This window comes from Euleptes europaea, chromosome 1, assembly GCF_029931775.1.
Source record: "Euleptes europaea isolate rEulEur1 chromosome 1, rEulEur1.hap1, whole genome shotgun sequence".
NCBI lineage: Eukaryota > Metazoa > Chordata > Lepidosauria > Squamata > Sphaerodactylidae > Euleptes > Euleptes europaea.
In genome coordinates, this window is record NC_079312.1 from 27,315,446 (window position 1) to 27,336,428 (window position 20,983).

General features: G+C 45.7%; 1 protein-coding gene across 1 annotated transcript; it reads left to right on the plus strand.

Annotated features, from left to right (window-relative positions):
- Positions 1-7,421: 7,421 nt before the first annotated feature.
- Positions 7,422-20,740, plus strand: LOC130493272 (carbohydrate sulfotransferase 5-like; the record flags this gene model as incomplete). Its single annotated transcript, XM_056866971.1, has 3 exons — positions 7,422-7,515; positions 19,168-20,303; positions 20,731-20,740. Coding segments are annotated over exons 2-3 (1,137 nt in total), but the record flags the coding sequence as incomplete, so codon positions are not given.
- Positions 20,741-20,983: the final 243 nt, after the last annotated feature.

Below are 20,983 nucleotides of genomic sequence, written 5' to 3' on the forward strand. Positions count from 1 at the left end.
TAGCAAAAACAGGTGCTTGCATGGTTTTTACCTGGGTATTTGCTTTGGGAACCAAATATTATTGGCTGCAGTGTTGGTTCCATCTGCTGTGGGGCCAAACCTTAGGATCTGGGCTGTCATTGGGGAGTCTGGGGCTGCTTTGTGGTTGGAAGGGGAGAAGGAGAAGAAGACACATAGCCTAATCTTAAACTTCCTGACATGACCCTTTCCTGACACATAGACATCTTGGGGTATGAGAAGTTAGTGAAGTCAAAAATCAAGCTTCCAAACTTGGGGGGGGGGGGGTTTACTATGTGATATCATTACTCTTCTCACAGGTTCAACCCAAACTAGGGATGCCATCCTCCAGGTGGAGCCTGGGGATCCCTTGGAATTACAGCTCATCTCCAGACTACACAGATCAATTCCCTTGGAGAAAGTGGATGCTTTGGAGGGTGGACTCTATGGTATTGTACCTAGGGTTGCCAGCTCTGAATTGGGAAATACCTGGAGATTTTGGGGGTGGAGCCTGAAGAGAGTGGGGTTTGGGGAGGGGAGAGACTTCAATGGGGTATAATGCCATAGAGTTCACCTTTCAAAGCGGCCATTTTCTCCAGGTGAACTGATCTGCCTCCTGGGGATCAGTTGTAATAGCAGGAGATCTCCAGCCACCACCTAGAGGCCGACAACCATAACTGTACCTCATTGTGGTCCCTGTCTTCCCCAGGCTCCAGCCCCAAATCTCCAGTAGTTTCCCAAGCTGGATCTGGCAACCCTACCCCAATCCCCTACCAGTGGCCAGGGGGAGGTCCTTCTATGACTGCTATTTTGAAACGTTTTACAAATCTGGCTTGACCCTCTGTCTCAGCAACGTGGATTTATTCTGTCCTGCAATAACTTCTGGAATATGTGCTTAAAAGTCTGAATCATTCTTTTTGCCAGTCATTAGACTGCAGAATAGCCAGGACTTGATCGGGGTGGTACCCTATTATCTACTCCTTCTTCACTTGGCTGGTAAAGTGCATAGAATTGCTTACCAGTTCCTTGGGAGTGTCACAGCTTGCAAACACAAACCTTCAGCTTTGCAACTACAACACTGACATCCTTGTCAGTACGATTTCTTATGCATGGGAGTTTTACCTGAGGTTCGTTGCTCGATGGACCCATGCTTTCTTCTTGCGAAGCTATGCACCAGCAGTCTCCAAGATCAAAACAAGAAGCTTTTGAGTCCTCACCCTTTGAAATGCTGCTTTGTAATTGACTGTGAGAGAAAAGTCCCGCGGAAACCCAAGCGCCGAGTCAAAAAGCATTTTAAAAAACAAAGTTGAGGCCCCCAAAATGAATGGGGAAAAAAAGAAACCCAAAAAAGAAACCTAAATGCCTTTCTTCTGCAAAAAGAACTCCAAGGAAGCAGAAAGCATTTGAATCCCCACCTCTTGACAAGCTGTTTTGTAATTGGCTGTAGGGTTTTCTGTGTTCCGTGCTTTGCCTTATGCATGGTTATTTCACTCAGGCTGGTCTCAGGAGAGATTGAAGAATCAGATTAATAGAGGAGTGGTAAATCCTGGGATTTTTGAGGGCTGGCTGTGAGGTCATCTCTAATGGATGGAAAACTCATGCGTAACTCCAAGAAACAACCGAGACAGACCGGGGGTGAACATGAGTGAAAGTACCCATGCATAACTGCCCTAAGTAATTTGGAATAGTCTACAATAAATAAATGGGATGATGATGATGATGATGAAGAAGAGTTGGTTTTAATATGCCAGCTTTCTCTACAACTTAAGGAAGAATCAAACCGGTTTACAATCACCTTCCCTCCCCTCCCCATAACAGACACCCTGTGAGGTAGATGGGGCTGTGAGAGCTCAAAGACAGCTGTGACTAGCCCAAGGTCACCCAGCTGGCTTCATGTGTAGGAGTGGGGAAACCAACCTGGTTCACCAGATTAGAGTCCGCTGCTCATGCGGAGGAGTGGGGAATCAAACCCGGTTCTCCAGACCATAATCCACCACTCTAAATCATCAGTCTTAACCACTACACCACACTGGCTCTCTTGGAAGGAAGACCCAGTGTGGTGTAGTGGTTAGAGTGTCAGACTAAGAATTGGGAGACCCAGGTTTGAATCCCCACTGTACCGTGGAAATTTGCTGGGTGACCTGGGGGTACTCTCATGCTGTACTCTCACAGGGCATTTGTGATGATAAAATGGAGCAGAGAAGAGAATGTGGGGAAGAAAGTGGGTACTCATTGAGGTAAATGAAGTAAGAATAGTTTTTTTAAAAAAAATGTGTCTGTAACAGCTAGATTTGAGCCTAGTAACACCTTAGAGACCAACTAGATTGTTAGGATATAAGCTTTTGAGGGTCAATGTTTTCTTCGTCAGATACCTAATGACATCTGATGAAGGGAGCATTGAGTCTCAAAAACCTGAAACTCGAAAACTCATACCCTGAAAATCTTGTTGGTGTCTAAGAGACTATTAGACTCAAATCTAGGTGCTCTAGTGCCTCCGAAACTATGTCTGTGACATCTATTTGCACAAGTAGTTCTAGGATCTCTTATGGAATTCTGGGTTTCCTTTGGTTACTAGTAGGGATGTTGTGAATTTCATAGCAAACATGTTCAGCATTGTTTGACACTCACAATCGAACAGCTGCCAAACAAGTTTGCAGCTGCCTGTTGATCAGAAGCTGACACATCTGATGGAGGAAACAGCTAGAAGCTGGGTTCTGATCCACTTCCCTCCTCCTTCAGCAAAACAACTACACAGTGAAGTTGCAAAAGGGAAAGAAGAAAAAGCTAATTTCTCTGCTTTTCTCTGCAGCGCAAGTCAACAACTATATCTATATATATCTATATCTATATCTATATTTCTTGGACTTCCTTGTCTTACTACATACTTCATGTACACTTTGTGGACCTTCTGGCTGCCATTCTACAAGCATGGTTACCTGTCCCTCTAGTTACAGCCATAATGGGAACAAATAGGCTGTAACCAGAGGGACATGTAACCATGCTATTTAGCTCCATGGTATGAAAAGCATATTTCTGCATATTAAACCTCTACTAAAGGGAAATTATCTTTTTTGTTGTTTATTTCCTGGCCAGTTGCCAACCTAAATTGTAACTCTTATTGAAGGCTGTATGCTGAAAAGTGAGATGCAAACAAACAAACAAACAAATGGTTTTAGCAATCAGGATTGGGTAAGAATGGATGTAGCACAGGGTTGCCAATCTCCAGGTACCTATATAAACAAATTACAGTCACTGGCACTTTAAATCACAATATCCGCATGAAATGAATGCAAACTAGCAAGGTTGAATCTTCTATGTGCATTTGTATTAATTATTCAAAGAACCAAAATATTTTTCTTGCATGTCATTAATTACATTGATTCTGAAAAATTTCAGTAAGCGATTCAAAGTATAATGATTACAGCTCAAAATACATAACATAAAGTATAAAGTCTTTCATAAGAGTCTCCCGTTAGTCTTGTCCGGGTTCAATAGTAAATTTACCTTGTTACCTATTCCAGGTTCATGTGCTCTATGCTTTACACTTCATACTGAACTCTTACATTAGAGTTGCCAACCTCCAGGTACCAGCTGGAGATCTCCTGCTATTACAGCTGATCTCCAGCCGACAGAGTTCAGTTCCCCTGGAGAAAATGGCTGCTTTGGCAATTGGACTCTATGGCATTGAGATGACGCAGATTCGCCATCCACCTGACAAGTGAGCTAAGAGCTTGTTCAGCCAGAACATACGTTCTGTGGATAATGTTATAGTGGACTGCCAATGATGAAAAAGCGGTTTTGCGAAATAGGACTTTTACCGGAAACCTATTTTGGCATTCACCTACACAGCTGCAAGGACTCCTTTACAAGCTGCAAGGACCTTAAATTATACTGGCTGTTGAACTTTCTTCTTTGGAATTGATTTGTGTATAACACTGTTTTGCATTTTGTGTTTGTATGCACAATATAGTGATTGACTAATCAGCATATTTCTGTCTGTTTTGCCATAAGTGCTTGAGTATTCCAGTAGTAACCTCCAGGTACCAGCTGGAGATCTCCTGTTATTACAGCTGATCTCCAGCCGATAGAGTTCAGTTCCCCTGGAGAAAATGGCTGCTTTGGCAATTGGACTCTATGGCATTGAAGTCCCTCCTCTCCCCAAACCCCGCCCTCCCCAGGCTCTGACCCAAAAACCTCCCACCAGTGGCGAAGAGGGACCGGGCAACCCTATTATAGCACTAGCCCAGGGAGTGGAATTTTGAGTTTTTGAAGGAACACAAGCTTTGATTTGTCCTTGGACATCTTTGTCTGTAGAGGAGTTGGGAGTCTGAAGAGTCTAGAGCCCCACTGAAAGACATTGTTACATCCTATAATTCATTAATTGTTGCTCTGTGGCACACTGGGTCTTGTTAGAAATTTCCCAGCTGGGGAACTCTTTTAAAGAGAGCTTTGTGTCTTATTAAAGCTGCTGTTCTTTGCCACAGTTGAGCTATCAAAATTTCCTGAGACTTTCTAAGTATGAAAGTCCTTGATGAGTCCCAAAGAGAGATGCAGGGAACTTTTCTTCACGGTCATGGTGGCACGGCATGTTTGGGAAGTTTTAATGAGTCACGGGAGACCCAGGGGAGTCCCGAGGATTACTTCTTATTCCCCCCCTCTCCCAGAGGATTATTGTACCTTTAACAACTGCAGCACAGGGAAAAACTGAACTGAGAAGAAAGATACACTGAAAGCAGAGTCGCCAACAGGCCTGGAGAATAGAGGCATAATGTATATACATGGGCAGGTGACGTTCTCATGGCCTGAAGGCAAATGACATCACTTGGTGACATCCCATTAAGCATCTATTAAAGAGAGAGGAGCCCCGTGGAGCAGAGTGGTAAGCTGCAGTACTGCAGTCCAAGCTCTGCTCACGACCTGAGTTTGAAGTCGGTTTCAGGTAGTCGGATCAAGGTTGACTCAGCCTTCCATCCTTCCGAGGTTGGTCAAATGAGTACATAAGAACATAAGAAAGGCCCTGCTGGATCAGACCAAGGCCCATCAAGTCCAGCAGTCTGCTCACACAGTGGCCAACCAGGTGCCTCTAGGAAGCCCCCAAACAAGACGACTGGAGCAGCACCATCCTGCCTGTGTTCCACCGCACCCAAAATAATAGGCATGCTCCTCTGATACTAGAGAGAATAGGTATGCAGCATGACTAGTATCCATTCTAACTAATAGCCATGAATACCCCTCTCCTCCATGAATATGTCCACTCCCCTCTTAAAGCCGTCCAAGCTGGCAGCCATCACCACAATTTAACTATGCTTTGTGTGAAAAAATACTTCCTTTTATCTGTTTTGAATCTCTCACCCTCCAGCTTTAGCAGATGACCCCGTTTTCTAGAATTATGGGAGAGGGAGAAAAACGTCTCCCTGTCCACTCTCTCCAAACCATGCATAATTTTATAGACCTCTATCATGTCTCCCCTCAGCCGCCTTCTTTCCAAGCTAAACAGCCCTAAGCGTCTTAACCGCTCCCCATAGGACAGTAGCTCTAGTCCCCTAATCATTTTGGTTGCTCTTTTCTGCACCTGCTCAAGCTCTGTAATATCCTTTTTTAGGTATGGTGACCAGAACTGTACACAGTATTCCAAGTGTGTTCTCACCATAGATTTGTACAAGGGCAGTATGATATCAGCAGTTTTGTTCTCTGTTCCTCATCTAATTATGGCCAGCATGGCATTTGCCTTTTTTACAGCAGCCGCACACTGGGTTGACATCTTCATTGAGCTATCCACTACCACTCCAAGATCCCTTTCTTGGTCTGTTGCTGCCAGCACAGATCCCATCAGTGTATATGTGAAGTTGGGATTTTTTGCCCCAATATGCATCACTTTACACTTACATTGATTCTCATTTGCCATTTTTATGCCCATTCTTCCAGTATGCAGAGATCCTTCTGGAGCTCTTCACAGTCCGATTTTGTTTTAACCACCCTAAATAATTTGGTATCATCTGCAAACTTGGCTACTTCACTGTTTAACCTCAACTCCAGGTCATTGATGAACAGGCTGAAAAGCACCGGTCCCAACACAGATCCCTGAGGCACCCCACTGCTCACATCCCGCCATTGTGAGAACTGACCATTGATTCCTACTCTCTGCTTCCCATTTTTCAGCCAGCTCTCAATCCATAAGAGGAGGACTTGTCCTCTTATCGCATGACTATGAAGTTTGCTTAGCAGTCTTTGGTGGGGGAGTTTGTCAAAAGCTTTTTGGAAATCCAAATACACAATATCCACAGGCTCATTCCTGTCCACATTCTTATTGACGCTTTCAAAAACTCTAACAGGTTAGTGAGACAGGACCTACCCTTACAGAAGCCATGTTGGGTTTTGCCCAGCAGACCTTGCCCTTCTATATGCTTGACAATTCTATCTTTAATAATGCTTTCCATTAACAAACGTTAAGCTAACTGGCCTGTAATTTCCTGGGTCCCCCCTGGAACCTTTTTTTATAAATGGGTGTTACATTGGCCATTCTCCAGTCCTCTGGTACAGAGGCTGATCGAAGGGACATATTACATATCTTTGTTAGAAGTTCAGCAATTTCCCATTTGAGTTCTTGAAGAACTCTAGGATGAATACCGTCTGGTCCCTGTGACTTGTTAGTTTGCAGTTTGTCTAGACGTTCTAGGACTTCCTGCCTTGTTACCACTATGTGCCTCAGTTCCTCATTTTCCCCTCTCCAAAATCTCTGTTCAGGAGTACCCAGCTTGCTGGGGGTAAAGGGAAGATGACTGGGGAAGGCACTGGCAAACCACCCCGTAAACAAAGTCTGCCTAGGAAACGTCGGGATGTGACGTCCCCCCATGGGTCAGGAATGACCCGGTGCTTGCACAGGGGACCTTTACCTTTACTTTTTTAAAGAGAGAGGACATATTTCTCCAGGCCAGTTGGCAATCCTGAATGAAAGGGAAAGCTTAATTTGATGAAATGATGCCAGTCGTGTATATTTATTATTTTTTTTACAACATTTATTAGCCACTTTTCTCTCTTGCGGAACTCAAGAACAATAGAAATAAAACATTATAAAAACAAAATAAAACCATCCATCATAACCCCCCTCCTAAAAGTCACAATTTCAAAACTCCGATTAGGCATGCCAATAACAAAAGCTAAAGCAATTAAATGCAGTCCTAAATAAAATGGTCTTCAGTTGCCTTCTAAAGATCAACAATGAGGGCCCAGCCGTAACTCCCTGGGTATTCTTGACAGTGGATTTGTAGCTGACAGGTATTGTTGACACCGGATTTGTAGCTGTTCTGGGCTGGTCCATCAATCTGCAGAGAGCTGAAGCATGCTTTTTTTTGTTTCTGCTTTGCCCTGGATTATAATTTCCCCTCAGGGCTATGCTTTAATACTCCTGAACCACCCTCTGAGCACATACACCCATACAAGACTGTGTCAGTCTTGAAGGGAAGCTTCTTCCTGCCTGAAGGAACCACCTGAAAAAGGAAGAGGTGACCCCAACAGAAGGTAAAAAAAAAACAAAAACCTGACCTACTGTCTATCCCAGAGAACTAAGAAGGGGCTATTGTTCTTTAAAAGGGGTATTCACAGCCTGGGACCTCTGAAGCCGTGACTGCATACTGCACTGAAGAAGCAGAGGTTCTGAAATAGGGTTACCAGGGGATGAGGTGGGGTGGGGTAGGGTTACCATATCCAGGTTGGGAAACTCCTGGAGATTTGGGGATGGAGCCTGGGGAGGATATGGGCCTCATCGGGGTGCAGTGCCACAGAATCCACCCTCCAAGACATCAATTTTCTCCAGGGGAACTGATCTCTGTAGTCTGGAGATGAGCTGTAATTCTGGGGGATTTACTGAATGATGTCAGTGCCGCTGAGGAGAGGAGCCTTTGCAGGAGAAGCCCAGCAGCAGCTAATGGTAGGGGAATCGTGACTCTGCCTCTGCCAACTGCTTTCCCTCCACAATCCCCCTCTCCTGGCCAGTTCTTTTCCAGCAATTTATTTCTGAGACCAGAAACATGCCTGTATAAAGGTAGGGGAAAGAATGTCCTGAGGAAAGGGCTGCAGTAGAAAAGGAACGGGACACAGGAAGCATAAGCATTTCCTGATTCTCGGCACAGCTAGTGGGGATAAAAGGGAGGGCTCTTAACCATGTCTATTCAGAAGTAAATCTTAAACAGACAAGACAAAGTTTATATTTTTAGTTCAGTTCATAAGATGCAAATATCAGGCTTGTGCCACCTCAATTTGCCCCAGGTCTGTGAAGCAAAAGAAGTTTTAATTTTTCAATCTGTCTGATTTTTCTATTCAAAAGCTGGCTCCCTGATTTGATATTAGCTAAGGTTTTATGAGTCTGCAGTCTTCAACTTTATGGATAGAGTTGATCTTCCTTCGAAATCAAACCTCTGGAGTGGCAGCTTATAAATTTTAAATGTGGACACATCTCATATATTTTTGAGCCCTAATTATGTATACTTTTAAGATAGCTGCCAGATGGAGGATTACCGCCTCTAAATGTGGAGGTTCCTTTTAGTCACCATGGCTAGTAGCCACTGATACACCTCTCCTCCATGAATCTGTCTAATCCCCCTTATAAAGCCATCTATACTTGTGGCCATCACTACATGCAGTGGTGGCAATACATTCCTCATTTTAATCACTAGTCGGATAAAGAAGTATTTCCTTTTGTCCACCCTGAATCTATTGTTCTTTAAATTCATTGTGTGCTTCCAGCATGGTTAAGAGTGGTGGTTTGGAGCGGTGGACTCTAATCTGGAGAACCGGGTTTGATTCCCCGCTCCTACACATGAGCGGCGGAGGCTAATCTGGTGAATCGGATTGGTTTCCCCACTCCTCCACATGAAACCAGCTTGGGGACCTTGGGCTGGTCACAGCTCTCTTAGAGCTCCCTCAGTCCCACCTACCTCACAGGGTGTCTGTTGTGGGGAGGCAAAGGGAAGGTGATTATAAGCCAGTTTGATTCTTCCTTAAGTGGTAGAGAAAGCTGACCTATAAAAACCAACTCTTCTTCTTCTTATATTGTGCAAGATGGAGAGAAAAAAACTCTCTCCCCTCCACTTGCATACCTTTATAAACCTCTATCACATCCCCCCTTAGTCATCTCTTTTAGAAACTTAAAAGTCCCAGACACTTCAGCCTTTCCTCATAGGTGAGGTGCTCAAGCCCCTAATCATCTTGGTTGCCCTGTAGTTTTTCCAGCTCTACAATGCCTTTTTTGAGATATGGTGACTAGAATTGCACACAGTGTTCCAAATGAGGCTGGACCATAGATCTATACAGGGGTGTTATAATATTGGCTTTTTTGTTTAGCTAGCAGTCCCCAGGATGGAGTGTGCCTTTTTCACCATTGCCACACAACAGACCAGCTTTTTCATTGAGCTATCCACTTTGACTCCAAGGTCTCTTTGGGCGAAAACGCATGGTAGCTTTAGCCTCCTTTATTCCCTGTTTCAGCCAGGGTTCAGCCAGGATCGAACGCACGTTCGGCGAAAGGCATGCGTTCGATCCTGGCTGAATCCTGGCTGAAACAGGGAATAAAGGAGGCTAAAGTGACCATGTGTTTTCTCCCTTTCTCTATCAGTCCCAGTAAGTTCAGATCCCATTATCATATACTCAAAGCTGGGATTTTTGTTGTTGTTGTTCTGATGTGTATCACAATACACTTACCTACATTGAATTTCATTCATGTATTTATTTTAATTTATTTATGCTATGTGTAGTCCTCTTTTCTCATTGGGGCTCAAGGTGGATTACACAGAATAAGTCAACACAGTCAACGGAATGGGACATCCAATAAACAATGCAAGAGGATTTGGATTGTAGAAATCTGGAACCAACCAGAAATCTAAAACAGAACTGAAGCAAAACATAAGTATTAACACGATATGTTAAACGATGCAAAATTTACAATGTAGGATTCTACTTACATCTACAGACAGTACAAATAATATACAGTAGTATAGACCACAGCCCCTAAACCTTTACCCAAGTATCTTTTTGAACTGTTTTGTTACTGTACAGCCCTATAATCTATTCCCACATTGTTGTCCACTCACCCAATTTGTGGAGATCTTCCTGGTGCTCTTCACAGTCAGCCTTGGTTTTCACCTTCCTGAATAATTTTGTGTCACCTGCAAACCTGGTCAGCACGCTGTTCATCCCCAGGCCCAGATCATTTATGAACAAATCAAATACCACCATCCTCATAACCTATCTGTGTGGGACCCCACTGTTTACTTCCCTCCATTGAGAGAACTGTCCACTGATTTCTGCTCTCTGCTTCCTGTCATGTAACTAAGTGTTAATCTATAACAATGATGGCGAACCTTTTACAAACCAAGTGCCCAAACTGCAACCCAAAACCCACTTATTTATTGCAAAGTGCCAACACTTTGTGCAGGGAAGGGGGCGGGAGCTTTGAACTGCTCAGCGCAGCAGCGCGGCGCAGTTCAAAGCCCCAGCCGCCCAGCTGGGCGGCGGGGAGTGCAGCAAAGGGGGCGGGAGCTTTGAACCACTCCGCGCAGCAGCACAGTGCAGTTCGGCGCTGTTCAAAGTCCCAGCTGGGCGGCGGAGAGTGCAGCGAAGGGGGAGGGAGCTTTGAACCGCTCCACGCAGCAGCGCAGTGCAGTTCAGCGTGGGTCAAAGCCCCAGCCGCCCAGCTGGGTGGCGGGGAGTACAGGGAAGGGGGCGGGAGCTGCGTGTGCCAGCAGAGAGGGCTACGTGTGCCGGAGTCGGCACACGTGCCATAGGTTCGCCAACACTGATCTATGAGAAGACCTGTCCTCTTATTTTCTGAGTCCTCATGGCTCAACTCCACATAATGTTTTATGGTGAGTAGGGTCGGGGTCCCTCAGACCTGATATGCTTTCGCAGCAATCACACAGCAGCTTCAGGGAAAGGCATTTTTAAAGTCCCCAGAAGCCCGATTCTGCTCAGAACTCCAGTGTCAAGGAAGGAGAAGTTCCTCCCTCCCCCCCCGGGTAGTTTTCTGGGACAAAAGGTCCCCAAAAGGAAAATATTTGCATAATTTTGGAGCTGCAAATGGAGTATTCTGAGCATTGTTTAGGCTCTGGAAAGCACCCTGGAGGGGAAGGCAGGAGTCTCCCAGGCTCCTGCGATCTTTAAAAAATACCTTTCCTCGCAGTTGTCTAACTGCAGGGAAAGTGTTTCAGGTCTGGGGAACCCCAATCCAATTTGTCAAAAATAAATAAAAATGAAGCATGTAGTTTAGCCCTAAGTTTACTCAGGCGTTCTTGGTGAGGTAACTTATCAAAAGCCTTTTGACAGTCCAAGTATACAATGTCTACTGTCTACTGTGGACAACGTATACAATGTCTACGGACTCACCATTATCTGCTTGTGTACTTCCTCAAAGAACTCCAAAAGGTTGGTGAGGCAGGACTTCCCTTTGCAGAAGCCATGCTGATTTCCCCTCAGCAGGCTTTTTCTTTCTTTAGATCCATCTTTGATTCTGTCTTTGATTACAGCTTCTACTAATTTGCCTGGGACAGACATTAGGCTAACTGGTCCGTAATTTCCTGGTTCCCCTCTGGTCCCCTTTTAAAAACTGGTGTAACGTTTACCACTGTCCTGTCCTTTGGCAAAGAGGCTGATTTTAGTGACAACTTACAAATACTGGTTGGTCAACAATTTCACATTTAATTGCCTTAAGAACCCTGGGGTCATCTAACCTGGAGGCTTGTTGGTTTTAAATTTGCCCAACAGTCCTAGGACTTCAGCAATGCTGATTCTGCGACCTTAGGCAGATGATGAGAGGGAGGGCATCTTGGCCATCTTCTGGTCACTGGGGGTGGGGGTTGGAAGGTATATGTGAATTTCCTGTATTGTGCAGGGGGTTGGACTAGATGACCCTGGTGGTCCCTTCCAACTCTATGATTCTGTCTCTTATCACCTCAGTTTGACTTAGTTCTTTGGACCACCTTCCTGAAAAGAGTGACTCTGGTGTGGGTATTTCCACATTGCACACAGATGCAATGTATGTATTGTTGTATTACTTTTAAAGTGCAAAAGGCTCTGGAGACGATGCATTGGAACCCTTTCTGCCCTTGCCTTTCTCCATGTACAGCTGCCAGCAAGCCTTGAAAAAAATGTCTTGTCCCTTTAACAATAACTAAGTGCCATCAAGTCATAGATGACTCATGGCAACCCGTCATGGGGTTTTCAAGACAAGAGATGAACAGAAGTGGTTTGCCATTGCCTTCCTCTGCATAACAATACCAGACTTCCTTGGGGGTCTCTCATCCAAGTATTAACCATAGCCAACCCTACTTAGCTTCTGAGCTCGAACAAGTTTGGGCTAGTTTTGGCTATTCAGGCTGCTCTTGTCCCTTTAATAGAGGCTTAATTTGTGGGAATGGGTGGCTGAAGCTTTTCATGGTATGGAGATAAGTAACATCACCTGGTTGAAGGAGCTGGGTATGTTTAGCCTGGAGAGGAGAAGGCTGAGAGGGGATATGATAACCATCTTCAAGTACTTGAAGGGCTGTCATGTATAGGAGGGTGCAGAGTTGTTTTCTGTTTCCCCTGAAGGTCGGACCAGAACCAATGGGTTGAAATTAAATCAAAAGAATTTCCATCTAGACATTAGGAAGAATTATCTAACAGTTAGAGCGGTTCCTCAGTGGAACAGGCTTCCACGGCAGGTGGTGAGCGCTCCTTCTCTGGAGGTTTTTAAGCAGAGGCTAGATGGCCATCTGTTAGCAATGCTGATTCTATGACCTTAGGCAGTTCATGAGAGGGAGGGCATCTTGGCCATCTTCTGGGCATGGAATGGGGGTCACTGGGGGTGTGGGGGGTAAGTAGTTGTGAGTTTCCTGAGTTGTACACAAGGTTGGACTAGATGACTCTGGTGGTCCCTTCCAACTTTGTGGTTCTGTGATCCCATTTAAAGGGACAGGGCTTTTTTTTTTCTCCAGGCAGTTGGCAAGCGTATCTCCAAACCATGCGTGCAGGTAAAGCTCCCCATAGCCTGGGGGAGCTTGGAGAAAAGACTCTTCCCTTCATCTGATTTTTTTTTTTGCCTTTTCTGCCAACTGCACACTTAAAGGCTTAGCTCTTCTTCATGACAGAACAATACATGGGCAAAGAGACATTGCAGGGATGGGCACATAGTATGTTTAATCTGGCTTTCACTCAAGGGATAAGGGAAACCCCTTCCTTAACCACTGTTTGCGAAGGGTGGTGGTGTGCCACAGATCTAAACATAAAGCATTAATCCCCCCTCACCCATGTTCCTGATGCAAAGTTCCCTGGTACTGTTAGCAGAGTTGCCAACTCCAGGCTGAGAAATTCCTGGGGATTTGGGGATGGAGCCTGGGGTATCACTGTGATAATATGTAATGATGACTACTACTTCAGATGGCTTTAAGGATTAGACTAATGAACAGAAGATAGGTCTGTCAATGGGTATTAGGATGCTGGAATAGATGGACATTCGTTCGATTCAGCATGGTCTTTATCCGCACACACACTCACCCCGCTTCCAAGCATTTACAAAAATTAGGACCAGAGCATCAAGCATAATAAAGTTTTGTTGGTATGAATTATAATATTCATAGGAATTAAAATGACACATATTTCCCAGAATTCATAAACTGCAATTTCCCAAGCAATCTGTGAAGGCGGTTAGATGATTTTCATGCTCATCTGGTAAATGCTCCCATCCCGTGGTGGTAGACAGAACTGCAACTTCTTTAGAACATAAGAAAGGCCCTGCTGGATCAGACCAAGGCCCATCATGTCCAGCTGTTGTATCCAGTTGTATTAGGGATGCCAGGTCCCTCTTCCCAACCAGCGGGAGATTTTGGGGGCGGAGCCTGAAGAGGGCGGGGTTTGGGGAGGGGAGGGACTTCAATGCCATAGAGCCCAATTGCCAAAGCAGCCATTTTTCTCCAGGTGTATCTGATCTCTATCGGCTGGAGATCAGTTGAATTAGCAGGAGATCTCCTGCTACTGTTGGCAACCCTAAGTTGTATCCAGAAGTCACAATATGTTTCAACCACAGTTTGTTGCATAAACCCTGGCTAGTCTAGCAGATGTACAAAAAGGACCAGATTTTCTTCTCCACATTGTTGGCAAACCTATTCAGGACTGACAAAGGCAGTGCTTCTTTATTCAACAGGGTAATTATATTGTAGAATTTGCTGCCAGTGAATGTAGCAATGACCTCTAGCACAAGTGGCTTTCAAAGTGAATTTGACCAATTAATAGAGGAGAGGTCCGTTAATGGCCACTAGCAGTGCTGACTACACATCGTAGACATAAGAACATAAGAAAGGCCCTGCTGGATCAGACCAAGGCCCATCAGGTCCAGCAGTCTGTTCACACAGTGGCCAACCAGGTGCCTCTAGGAAGCCCACAAACAAGACGACTGCAGCAGCACCATCCTACCTGTGTTCCACAGCACCTAATATATTCGGCATGCTCCTCTGATCCTGGACAGAATAGGTATGCATCATGACTAGTATCCATTTGTACTAGTAGCCATGAATACCCCTTTCCTCCATGAACATGTCCACTCCCCTCTTAAAGCCTTCCAAGTTGGCAGCCATCACCACACCCTGGGGCAGGGAGTTCCACAATTTAACTATACGTTGGGTGAAGAAATGCTTCCTTTTATCTGTTTTGAATCTCACCCTCCAGCTTCAGCAGATGACCCCACATTCTAGTATTATGAGAGAGGGAGAAAAGCTTCTCCCGGTCCACTCTCTCCATACCATGCATAATTTTATAGATATATGATATCAGCAGTTTTATTCTCTATTCCTCGTCTAATTATGGCCAGCATGAAATTTGCCTTTTTTACAGCAGCGGCACACTGGGTTGACATCTTCATCGAAAACAATCCACTACCACCCCAAGATCCCTTTCTTGGTCTGTCACTGCCAGCACAGATCCCATCAGTGTATATGTGAAGTAGGGATTTTTTGCCCCATTATGCATCACTTTTCACTTGCTCACATTGAATCTCATTTGCCATTTTAATGCCCACTCCTCCAATTTGTAGAGATCTTTTTGGAGCTCTTCACAGTCCATTTTTGTTTTTACTACCCTGAATAATTTGGTGTCATCTGCAAACTTTGCCACTTCGCTGTTCAAACCCAACTCCAGGTCACTGATGAACTGGTCTCTATCGGCTGTAGATCAGTTGTAATAGAGGGAGGTCTCCAGCCACCACCTGGAGACCAATTGCAGACCCCTTTTGGCTCTGACAAGGACAACATATCATTTTTTCTGGTTGCTCTCTACTGCAAGGCAGTATATGTTCAATCCTACTTCAATGGAGAGGCTGGTTTAAGGGTAATTTTTCATTAACCCCATAATTTGTTCTTCCAGTACCCTGAGACTGCTGTTGCAAGGGTTTCTCTCCAAGTTGCACCGACAGGCTATACACTTCCCAAAGAATTTTTACTCCTAAGCATGCATCTATATCCTGATAAACCTTTCCAAATCTTCCAGTTATAAAAACCCTCTCTGTACCCACCCCTGCCCATTTCCTGACCTACATTTTCAAGATGTACGCCACCTTGAGTTCTCAGAGAAAGGCAGGGTACAGATGCTTTTTAATACATAAAACATAAATACTTAAATGCACACTGGTGACTTTAAACGAACTGAGCAAAATGTTACACTTCATTTAAGGGAGGGACTGTGATACAGTGACAGAGCCCCTGCTAGGCATGCGGTAGGCCCCAGGTTCAATTCCAGACATCTCTTGTTAAAAAGAATTAGATACAAGGGTCTCTACCTGTGACTCTGGAAAGGCACTGCCAGTCAGAACAGACAGTACGTACTGTGACTGATAAATGGCCTGGCTAAGTATAAATAAGGCAGCTTTGTGAGTTTTCAAAGTGTATTCTGCTTCTGAAACATCTTAAAAACTTTTCCTCCCTGTTTTTCAATTTCTTTCATTAGGGGATTGCCTTGAACTAAAAGGGCAAGACTTTGCAGACACAACAGTCTCCTCCCCTGTCTTGCAGCGTCTGCTTTCCTCCACTCCCATCTTCTCCTTTGAGATTACTGAGCTCGCTGGTCCTACAGAGTGTGAACTCACTGCCCAGCTTCTATCAGCGCTTCTTTTAACTGACACCCGACGTGACGGGACTGTCTGGTGAGCTCTCAGTGCTGACATCTTTACTCTGCACCAGTGGCTCCAAAAAAACCCGCAAGGCTTCATTCTGTCAGGCTGGCGAAATGTTCTTTTTCCTTCTGCGGCTGCTTTCAACGTCAACATCACGCTTCCCTTCCCCCAAGCAGCCGAACTCCTGCCGTCAGTTCCTGCCAAGTCTCAGCTGGGCCTTGTGCCTATTCGTAAAAACTCCCATGGCAAGTGACCCAATAAGCAATAAAGTCGGTAAACTACTTACAGAGGTTTTTCACAGGGCTTTTTCTGAAGGGATTCCCCAAGGTGACCACCAGTTCTGGAGGGATCCCTGTTTCTAGGGTTGCCAACCTCCAGGTGGTTGAGGTACATACCAGAACTCAGCTCCGAATTCAAACAAGTTTATATATAGACCAAACAATAAACAATGTGAACATGGTGAATACACAAAATCAACAGTGCAAAAGGATGTGCAAAAATACATACAAAATGTACAATGATATCTATGCATCAAATATAGGAAAAGTCCATCAACTTCATAGTCACAAAGACTTTCCTGAATGTAGCCACAAGTCCATAGGAAGCTGTGAGTCCACAATCGTCACACACAGAGCTCGAATCAGGGCGGAACAAGTGTTCCTGTATCAGAGGCGAGCAGATGAACACAGAAAACAGGAACGTCTTCCGGATTAATGACGTTTTCACCACTAGGTGGCTTCTTCAGCAGAACATGCCTCCATTTTCCTTGAATTGACACTCAGCATCACATGCCTCCTTGAAGCTGCTCAGTCCCCTGTACAGCATAGATGATTTTTTCTGTTAGAACCTCCAGGTGGTGGCTGAAGATCTCCCACTATTACAACTGATTTCCAGATGACAGAGATCAGTTCACCTGGAGAAAATGGCCCCTTTGGAAGGTGTATTCTATGGCATTATACCCCACTGAAGTCCTGCCCCTCCCCAAACTGCGCCCTCCTCAGGCTCCACCCTAAAATCTTCGGGTATATCCCAACCTGGACCTGGCAACCCTACCTGTTCCTGACTTCTCCCGTTGCTCTTGCATATATACCTGCGAATTGTGTTTACTTCCAAGAGATCCCAGCAGAATGCAACTCCCAATTGTCAGGAAAAGCCCCTTAGCCTTGCTTCCACATGGGACAACTCCCTATTTTACTCCTATGAACATAAGAAAGACCATGCTGTATCAGACCAAGGTCCATCAAGTCCAGCAGTTTGTTCACACAATAGCCTCTAGGAAGCCCACAAGCAAGACAACTGCAGCAGCATTATCCTGCCTGTGTTCCACAGCACCTAATATAATGGGCATGCTCCCCTGATCCTGGAGACAATAGGTATACATCATGACTAGTAGCCATTTTGACTAGTAGCCATGAATACCCCTCTTCTCCATGAACATGTCCATTCCCCTCTTAAAGCCTTCCAAGTTGGCTGCCATCACCACATCCTGGGGCAGGGAGTTCCACAATTTAACTATATGTTGTATGAAGAAATAGTTCCTCTTTATCTGTTTTGAATCTCTCACCCTCCAGCTTCAGCAGATGACCCCGCATTCTAGTATTATGAGAGAGGGAGAAAAGCTTATCCCGATCCACTCTCCATACCATGCATAATTTTATAGACCTCTGTCATATCTCCCCTTAACTGCCTTCTTTCCAAGCTCCAGTTGCTGCACAGGGTTCCCCCTCCCCCCATTCTCCCTTCGAACTGCGTTCGATCCTAGCTGAATCCTGGCTGAAACAGGGAATAAAGGAGGTTAAAGCAACCATGCGTTTTCGTCTTTTTGTCATTTCGCCATTTCGTCTTTTTGTCATAGTAGGTATATCATGCTATTGTTTAATAAAAGGCAGCTCCCCCCACTGGTGGCACAGGGTGGGGGTGGCAGGTGCGGGGGGTGAGTGGGAATGGGGTGGAAATCAACACCTTCCTTTCTACAAAAATCCACGGTTGGTGACGATCTTCCTGGAAAGGTTGTACCAAAGCAGCTTTTGGCAATTACATGGCAAAGCTGGAGAAACCCCGGGTGATGAATGGCCAACACAGCCTTTAGCTCAATGAGGTCTGTTCTCACTTGAGTCTCAGCTGAAAAAAGAGCTTCCCCAGTATTTCCTACCAGACATGCTAGAGTTGCCAAGTACTGAACCTGGGAACTTCTACATGCAAAACGTGTGTTTTATCACAATGCTATAGAACACTGGTTCCCAACCAGGAGTCAGTGGACCGCCAGGGGTCCGCGAGAACTAAATTAAGGTCGTGAAACAAAGTTATAAACCCATACTAAATTAATATTTTCAATTAAAAGTTCTCTATTATAAAAATATATATTCAAATATTATTCTAAGTTTAATGTTTAACTAACAGTTATGATTAAAGTTTATTTTCAAATTCTCTGAATTTTTATTTTGAACCTTGGGATCCCTGCACCGAACAAAAAAGTCCTAGTGGTCCCTGGTCAAAAAAAGTTTGGGAACCACTATAGAAGAACATGTCCATAGTATCCTACATGTCTAACCATACCCAGAGGAATGGTGCTGCTGCAGTGGTCTTGTTTGTGGGCTTCCTAGAGGCACCTGGTTGGCCACTGTGTGAACAGACCTATGGGATAAGGGCTGTAATAATGAGGAGAATTGAGTGGGGGAAAATCCCGGCTGGATCCAGCCCAACAGTAGCTCTGAACAGAACCGCACTGCCATGACTCAGCGGCAGAGCCTCTGCTTGGCATGCAGAAGGTCCCAGGTTCAATCCCCGGCATCTCCAGTTAAAGGGACAAGGCAAGTAGGTGATGTGAAAGACCTCTGCCTGAGACCCTGGAGAGCTGCGGCTGGTCTGAGTAGACAATACTGACTTTGATGGACCGAGGGTCTGATTCAGTATAGGGCAGCTTCATGTGTTCATGTGACTGCTGGACTTGATGGTCCTTGGTCCGATCCAGCAGGGCCTTTCTTATGTTCTTATGAACGTGTTTCTGATTCTTGTTCTGTCTCCTGTAGGCTCCTCTTCAGCCTAGAAAGATGCTTATTAGAGTCAACACTTGCCACATTCTCATCGCCTCAGCGTTTGTCCTGCTCTTCATATTCTCGTCTTGGAGAAGACATGAGTGGCACCAGGGAGCCTGTGCCTCCAACAGGACTCACGTGCTGATTCTCTCTACCTGGCGCTCTGGATCCACTCTGGCAGGCCAACTTTTCAGCCAAAACCCAGAGGTCTTCTACTTGATGGAGCCTGCAAAGCACGTGTGGGTCAGCATGCCTTGGGGCAGCCCTGAGCTCCTTCAGGGGCCGCTGCGGGACTTGCTGCGCTCCGTATTCCTGTGCGACATGACAGCCCTGTGCTCTTACATCAAGCAGCCCAGCAAGGTCTACCAGGTCTTCATGTGGTTCATGAGCCGGGCCTTGTGTTCTCCTCCAGCCTGTGAAGCCTTCAGCCGCTCTGACATCATAGATATGGCGGACTGCAAAGCTCGTTGTGGTCACTCCCCTATAGAGATGGTTTCAGAGGTCTGCACCACTTACAGCCACGTTGTGGTCAAGACTGTACGCTTTTTCCAACTGGAAGCACTTTATCCGCTCCTGACAGATCCTTCCCTCAATCTCCACGTTATACACTTGGTCAGGGACCCCCGGGCTGTGTACGCTTCCCGTCAGATCGTCTCCCTTTACTTTGACGATCTGCTCATCAACAATGCTGTCAATGCCACCCCCAGCACCCCTGTGGTCATGCGCAAGATCTGCCACAGCCAGGCCGGGATGTACCTCACGGCCTTGAACCAACTGCCTCCAGCTCTGAGGAGGCGGTATCTCCTAACACGGTATGAAGATCTAGTGAGGGACCCCGTCAGGCAGTTGGTAGAGTGGTACCGTTTCACTGGCTTGACTTCCTCCCGTAAGCTTGAGGCTTGGGTGTACAACATAACACACCGGCCTGCCATCAATGCCGACCAAGCCAAAATCGATCCCCTGGGGATACAGAAAAATGCCCACATGGTATCACAGGCTTGGAGGAAGCGCCTCAACTTCCAGGAAGTGAAAGAAGTGCAAAACAGCTGCCAACTAGCGATGAAAGTCTTTGGCTATAGACAGGTGGAGTCAGAGCAGGAGCAGAGAGATTTGATGTTGGACCTTGTCCTTCCCAAAAAGAAGCCTTAAATCCCAGGCAACAGAACTGTCGCTACCATGAGAGGGAGAGTGGAGCGGGTGAACAAGCCTTGTCCACCCCGCCATACTCCCTACAGAGGTGTTGTGCTGTACAAAAGGGTGACTGTTGGGTGTCAATTTCCTGGTTTTGTCCAGACAATCTCTAGACCAGCCTCATTATGTCCCTTTTCTTTTTTGGATAAGGACTTGTCCCTGGATTTCTAAGGAATATATATATGTCTGTGTACACTCTTTGTGCTATCTTCAGGATCGGTCCACACATATGTAGGTGTCATAGCGTTTCCAGGTCCCTCTTCACCACCGGCGGGAGGTTTTTGGGCTGGAGCCTGAGGAAGGCAGGGTTTGGGGAGGGGAGGGACTTCAATGCTGTAGAGACTAATTGCCAAAGCGCCCATAATCTCCTGCTGATAGAGATCAGTTCACCTGGAGAAAATGGCCGCCTTTGGCAATTGGAATCTATGGCATTGAGGTCCCTCCCCTCCCCAAACCCGGCCTTCCTCAAGCTCCACCCCCAAAACCTCCCACTGGTAGTGAAGAGGGACCTGGCAACCCTATTGTGGAACTCCCTGCCCCAGGATGTGGCGATGGCTGCCAACTTGGAAGGCTTTAAGAGGGGAGCAGACATGTTCATGGAGGAAAGGGCTATCCATGGCTTGACTGAGCA